The 7,109-nt window shown below is 38.8% G+C and overlaps 1 protein-coding gene across 1 annotated transcript in view; it reads right to left on the bottom strand.

Annotated features, from left to right (window-relative positions):
* Window positions 1-4,825: 4,825 nt before the first annotated feature.
* RAB27A (RAB27A, member RAS oncogene family) overlaps window positions 4,826-7,109 on the bottom strand; it is a 19,338-nt gene continuing 17,054 nt past the window's right edge. The window contains exon 6 of the mRNA XM_010168071.1: window positions 4,826-5,105. Within this exon, the coding sequence (XP_010166373.1) occupies window positions 4,907-5,105 (199 nt within the window). The 3' untranslated portion in view covers window positions 4,826-4,906. The remainder of the gene's footprint in view (window positions 5,106-7,109) is intronic.

Below are 7,109 nucleotides of genomic sequence, written 5' to 3'. Positions count from 1 at the left end.
TCACTAACCTTATCAGCACAGAACTTGTCTCCAGTCTTTTTGAAAACCAGACCTCGGCCACATCCTACTGCAGGAGATGCAGATTAGAGCATATGACTGGTGACTAGTACTCACCCCCAGCCCTAAGGAACAACAGCTCTGAACTGACTCAGACACAGAGCAAGATAGGACTGTGCAGAATATTAGTCTCATGCTGCATGCTGGAGGGAAGGCCCTGTGGCTGTGACAGAAGATGGCAGCCCAGCTGATAAGAGGAAATAGTAGCGACACATACACAGAGCAGTTTTATGAAGGAAGCTATGAAGACACCAAGTTTACAACTAGAGGCAAAACCAAATAGTAAACAAGTTTGTTTAGGTCTAGGGCTGCTGTGTTTTGGCATGTGCAATTGCAATCCTTCAGTTTGATTACTTAAGTTTCTTGTCCATGCAACTTTTTCTACCCATGGGCTGTATTTATTTCACTGAAGACAGCTTTTTCCTGGCAGAATACTGTATTGTGAAGTCTTTGGTGGCTTCTACAATTTAAATGCTGTGGATTGCAGACTGTCACCAACGCCTCCAGCAGACAGATGGGATGTGAGAGCACAGTGATACTACAAGCATTTACAATTGGATTTCTCTCTTCCTCCTCCTTTTTTCATATCAAGGCACTAATCTCCTTTTCAAGTACAAGCCATTATGTTGTGGATTTGAAGTGCTTATTCCTGATCTAAAAGGCAATATAGATTGAAGGTTGCTGGAGACAGAATCCAGATTAATTCTCAAAAAAGAATATGTACTTCTACTCCATTAACAAGTTATTCACAGACAGAATTAGGTATCCAGCTGAAAAACAGCCTTGCTGGAAGAAAAAGTTTTGCAGCAAACTGAGTGGCTTATTTGTTTGATTTTCAACACAGATTACCAGAGCAGGAATTGTTTCACCAAACATCTCAACTCAATTCCCTAAACTCAAAACAAAGCTCTGGTCTGCAATTATTTACATACTTGTCCAAGTTTCCTAATAGAAGAACTGCGATATACAGTTCATATAAACTGTCATATACAGTCAGATCGAAGAACTGACAACAGTCAGGCACGTGCACTTGAAGGATGCGGTTCACAGAGCATATTATCATGTTGGTTGGAAGACACTTCTGGAGGTCACCTAGTCCAAAGTACTGCTCAAAGCAGGACAGATTACACCATGTGGCTCAGGGTCACATCCAGTTCATTTTTTAGTGTCTTCAAGGATGGAGGTTCCATAACCTTCCTCAGCTCCTTTTCCAATTTCTGGCTATTTGTATGGTGACAGCATTCAGTGTTTTCCTGAAGTCTGATCAGAATTTTCTATACACTAATCTTTCTCTGTTGCCTCTTTCCTGTCCTATGTGCACTCTGGGAAGTGTCTGGCTCCATGTTCTGTGTACCCTCCCATTACATAGTTCAAGACAGCAGAAAGGTCTCCCTTAGCTTTTTCTTCTTGAACCTAAGCAAACCCCGTTCTCTCTCCTCCTACCCCTTATGCTCCAGTCCCCTAAGCTTGGTGGCATCTGCTGGACTCACTCCAGAGTGTCAATGTCTTTCTTCTACTGGGTTGTCCAAAACAGGACACAAAAACTCCAGATGCAGTCTTTTAATTACTGAATGTAAGGGCAAGACTTACTTCCTCAACCTGCTGGCTACTAATGCAGCCCCAGATGCAGCTGGCCTTCGCTGCCACAGGGGCAGGCTTCTGGCTCCTGGTCAACCTGCTTTTGAACAGGATGCCCATCCTCTTCTGCAAAGTATTTTTTCAGCCAGTATTGCTGTATGGGTTATTCCAACTCAGACAGAATACCCAGTCACACTTGCCCTTGCTAAACTTAAGGAGATTCAGTTCAGCTCATTTCTCTTGCCTGTCAAGGAACCTCTGAACAGGAGCTGTGCCCTCCAGCATATCATAACTGCCCCGGTAATCTACACTGCTCTCGCTGGAAGCAGCTGTTCTGAAAAATCAGGCTCCTTTCCTTTGTAGAAGCAGTAGATTTTACAAAATGCATTGCCTGATTGATTCCCTTTGCTCTGAACATGCTACATGCTCACATTTAGCAGCTTTCTGAATGTCTTATGAATACAGAAGTGTTGCCTCTATTTTCCTCTGGGTTTGAACTCCTTCTGGCATCACCCAGGATGCATCAGCCCCACATTGAACTGGTCTGTCAGTGCCAGAGGGTAACATCAATACGTACCTGGGCTGCAGAAGAGAACTTAAGACACATTTGAACTAAAACAAAACAAAACACAACGCATAGAGACAATGCAGAAGGACACAGACTGATTCTGAACTGAGACAACAGGAAATGTTACAATTCAGTTCAACAAATGCTGACAAGGTTCAGATCAGGAATGTTTAACTATTTTATATTAATAAGAAATCCTGGGACAAAAACATCATCATGGAAATCCTTTCCAAAACTTTGTTCCATTACAGATCAACATTTTCATCTGACATTGGATAGAAGCAACTTTTCTTGAAATAAGTTTCCCATCACATGAGAATCCTCCTTTCTTTGCTTGTTTTTTAAAACCAGTGCTAGACTAGTAAGAACAGTGTAATTCACTGTCAAGAAACATTTACTATTTTTCTCATGAGAGCTAAAAATGGAACAAAAGTTTTGTCACAGAAAAATTCAAACAGATAAATCTTATGGCACATTTCAAAGGCTGACATCAAAGCAATTTTATGTAGACTCTCTTTATACAGTAAATACATATAATATGCATGGCAAAAATATGACAGTTTCAGTATTCAGTATTTAATATCCAATCTAAACATAAGTATTTAAAAGAAAATATGTTTACACCATTTCAGTAGTCATTTAGCTCAGTAGTTGGTTGCAATAATCCTTACTGTTTTCAGGAACTGGATGGAGCTATAAGCTCAAAAATTTCTATTGAAGTTAATGCATGACAAAGTTCCACTGCAACCCTCTGAGAAGCAGGGAGTTACATTAACAGAAATGCAGACACTGAAGTACATTGAAATGTGTTGTGTCCTACAGTAGAGTTTGATACTCTGCTGGTCAGAAACATGATGGTAACTTCAAAAGGCACTTTGAGTTAAAGAACAGTAACTGCTCCACAAGCATTTTCGAATCTCGGTATTGTGTAATGAAAAAGAATCCCTATATTTATTTGATATAAATTGCTTTAATCTCTGTCCTAGCTCCAGAGCAGTCAAATTATATTGCACTTTTAAAATATTCTGTGTAGGCTGTGATAAAAATCTAATATTTACATGCTGTGTTTGTTAAAGAACAATGCATTACTTCATAAAATATCTTAAGAACCAAGTTTTAACACTTATTCTTGTATTATTAATATACCCAGAGGCTATATCAAACATACTTTTTTATTTTTTAATTAGCTTCTATTCTAGAAACATTTTTGGTCCTTCAAAAATTTGTTATGCTGCAGTTCATGTTCACAACTGGTATCAAGGTTTGCCTGCAATTGCAGCAGTTAGAATATTTAAATAAATAAATATATAATTTCCAAAGAAGTAATAGCTTTGGAGTTTTGTAAACAAACTGCTGTGGAAAGTCTGTAACAAGACTCAATTTGGCATGTTATGACTTTAATTGGCAATACTTTACAGTTATACAACCTCTGCCAGGGTAGAAAACAGTTTGGTAGGCACATTTTATAAATCAGTCTGGAAAAAAGCCCTAAAAAATACTGATTATTCCTTAGGTTGTATGAATAAATAAAAATTATCGAAGAGTAACATGATCCACTGAAACCAAAATTGACATTTATGTGATCTGGGGTGGGGAAGAAAAGCAACTCCATTCTTTTTTTAAATACACCCTAAAGGAAATGAATAAGCCATAAATGAATATACGATAACCAAGATGTACAGGACACAAAGGCTGGCAGAATAAAATAAGCATTACAAATTTATAGAAACACTGATCTAGACAGAACTAGTATTTTAGCTGCATCTCACCAGAAGACAATCATCATTCATTTTTAAATCCAAATTTGAAGAAACATTCCAAATCTGTGTTTGATAAAACAAATTCAGTGCAAAGCACTAGCTCTGATGAAATTTTGCTGATGTCTAGGTTGCCCTATATTCCTGATAAAACATGAGCAGTAATATAAAAGAAACATAACAACAGATGTACAGTTATGCCATTTATATATGAATATATGTATATGCATGTCCTAGAATTCAAATTATGTCAGGAGGTCTCATAGGCTGTGTTGGATTTATTTTATATAGTACAGTTGTAGTTTACATGTTCAATTCTATGGCATACCTGAAGTGCTCTACATATGCACCCCTGTGTTTCTCTGACTTTTTTTATTCTACATAGAACAGCTTTCTTTTGGTTTTCATCACAAAAAAATGATGGTTTGAGAGAGCAAGGAAAAGCTACTCGCAGTCTTCTGTGGAAAACACAGGATTTGCTCCTTAAGATTGTTATTGATTGATTAAATGTTTCTGTTCAAAACCAAGAACCACGTTGGTAAGCTTGCTGTTAGTAGAGTCTAAGAGCTGCCAAAATATCTAAATGCCCAGTCTGTGTAGTTAACAGAGCCTTCAAAGGGCAATTCAGAAGCCTACCCTTTCTCACTGCCCACACAGAGAGATGTTTCTAAATTTGGTAATGAAAATTCCTCTCCCTCCCTTCCCTCCAAAGTAGAGAATTGGAGGAATATCCAGTGCTACACCAAATTAAACCTCTGTCCCATCACAAACTGCATACCTTGCAAGCAACGGTCAGTGTTGTTTGAGAGGAAACAAACAAAAATTAGTATCAAGTATTAATATAGCTCATTAATTAACTACACAGTGTGATTTGTCCATAAGTTAAACAGTTAAGCTGCAACTGTACTATACTTTAGCATATACATTAAACTTAATTGCAACCAAGTTAACAGCTGCATTTGCCTTTTTCTTGCTCCTCATTTAGTTGTTCTGTAGAGCTGTGCCCGTTGGAGCGCACGACCCCTTCTGGGATCCAGGATTTATCCACACACCGTTCCATGCGCTTCATAATGAGGTCAAGCAGAGTTTCGATGGCTTTGCTTACATTATTCCCATTAGCTGCACTGGTTTCAAAATACGGTATTCTGCAGAAGACAAAAACCACAAACTTGTATCACACAGTTTATATTCATAGGAGAGAAAAACAATACATGATTACTGCCATGTACTTAGAAATCACACAAATGCTGTTACTGCTATTCCATGGCAGAATGACACTAAGTGCTCAGTGGTCTGAAATGCAAGAGAAATTAATTAAATGGCTGACTCTGTAGGTAGGGCAGAAGGATAAGCTTTAATTTACATCATGGAGTCCACAATTTACAGAGGCACTAGTCAGTCATAACCATGTCATGCTCCTTAATAAGGTTTTTTTTTTCAGCTCCATTCCCCACAAGAGATACAATATTTATAGGGCCTTATGTGCACCAGTTCTCCTTACTGATTTCTATCTGCATCAGCCAGGGAGTCATTGCAAGAGAGGGAATGCTAGTATGGATGTTCCTGTGCTGGCAGGCAGTGAAGACTCCTACCATGGTAATCTTATCACTACAAAAAGTGACTGTTAAGACTTCTGTTGACACCTCCACTACAAATTAATTTAAATAAATAAATAAATAAATAAAGGCTCAGTGCTCAGACCACTTATGTCTTTGTTAACAAAAGTTTCTGGGCACCTTGCTAATGAAAATACACTGACAGTTTTCATTATCATTGTGGGTCAGGATGTTTCAATGTCAGGTTTGTAGGCTTTGACCTTCTGCGCTCAGTGCTCCCCACAGGGCAGTGCTACATTAGTGTTGCTCCCCAACTGATTGATATAATCACTTAATAATTTTAAGTATTTCTTACTTAATTTGCAAGATTCAGTGAGTGGTCAGAAACGTTCTATGACTGTCTCAGTGTGCAGGACTCCTGCAACCATTTTCAAAATACATCATTTACCAGTATAAAGCCTTTCCACAGAAATTGGATATTCACTCACACTTTTGTTACCAGAAGACTGTTTGCTACAGCAGGATTTGTCTTGCTTCCCCTCAGGAGTAAGGGGCTCCTAGCAGCTATCCTGTCTCATCTCTCCAGGGCAGAGAATTTCTAACTGCCTACAGACTAAATGTGATCTATAACTTTGACTTTTAGATCCTTATTCCTAAATTAAGTTGGCATTTTCAGCCACAGAGATAAACATTTCGTAAATTATTTCCAGAAGTCACATGCAAAGAGACCTCTTTCAGATCTTTAAGGAATGGCCACATGCCATATGGTGCTGTTTTAAAATTTTTGCTCCTTCAGAAGCAGCTGGTTAAAGTACCACATGAACTTCAAAGTGTCTGTGTGTCATGAACTTCAAACAAGCATTTTCAAAGAAGAAGGAAAAAGTAAAAAGATAATATTGCACTAAACCCATTTGTCTCTAATAGACAGATTGCTTCTGATTTGCCTTCAATGATTCTTCAAGGTCAAGGAAAGCTAATTTGTCACTACAAGATAGGAAATAACATGGCACAACAGGAACAGACCTGCAGAACAAGGCAGTTGGCACCGAGGACCTAGTGTTCACACCATACATGATTTGTAGGCTTTACTTTGGACCAGCTCTCATCTATTCCTCCGAACTGAGCACAGATTCCTGGTTGGAGCACATAATCTAGTTTAGTTTTCAACCACTAAAGAATCCAGTTCACATGCTAGAAAGCTGCTCCACTATGTGAACCAAACCACAATAAATGGATCAGATGATTTGCTTCAACAGTGCACTTCTGATCCACACTGAAATGCAAACGTAATCCAGTGGCGAGATTCATGAAGAGTTAAGGGGGTATAAGAGTACTGTGAGATAAATCAGTATCTGATAGAAACAAAGGTTTCACATAGTTCCTTTAGGGACACATGACCTGTGCCTCTAGGGGAAGGGCAAGGCTACCCTGTCTTCCTGCTGGTCTGACTCAGTTCTCAGACTCCCTGGGAGTCTCTGAGAGTGCAGATGCCTGCAAGAAAACATGGTTGACCCCTTCGAGGCTAAAATTTACCTAAGATACACTCCTAACAAAATTGCTTGAACTGTTGAGGGAAGATCGAATGGAGAGGGA

Source organism: Antrostomus carolinensis, unplaced genomic scaffold (assembly GCF_000700745.2).
Source record: "Antrostomus carolinensis isolate BGI_N321 unplaced genomic scaffold, ASM70074v2 scaffold14915, whole genome shotgun sequence".
Classification (NCBI taxonomy): Eukaryota; Metazoa; Chordata; class Aves; order Caprimulgiformes; family Caprimulgidae; genus Antrostomus; species Antrostomus carolinensis.
The sequence above is the reverse complement of the archived record's forward strand: the minus strand, read 5'-3'. Positions and strand labels throughout refer to the sequence as shown.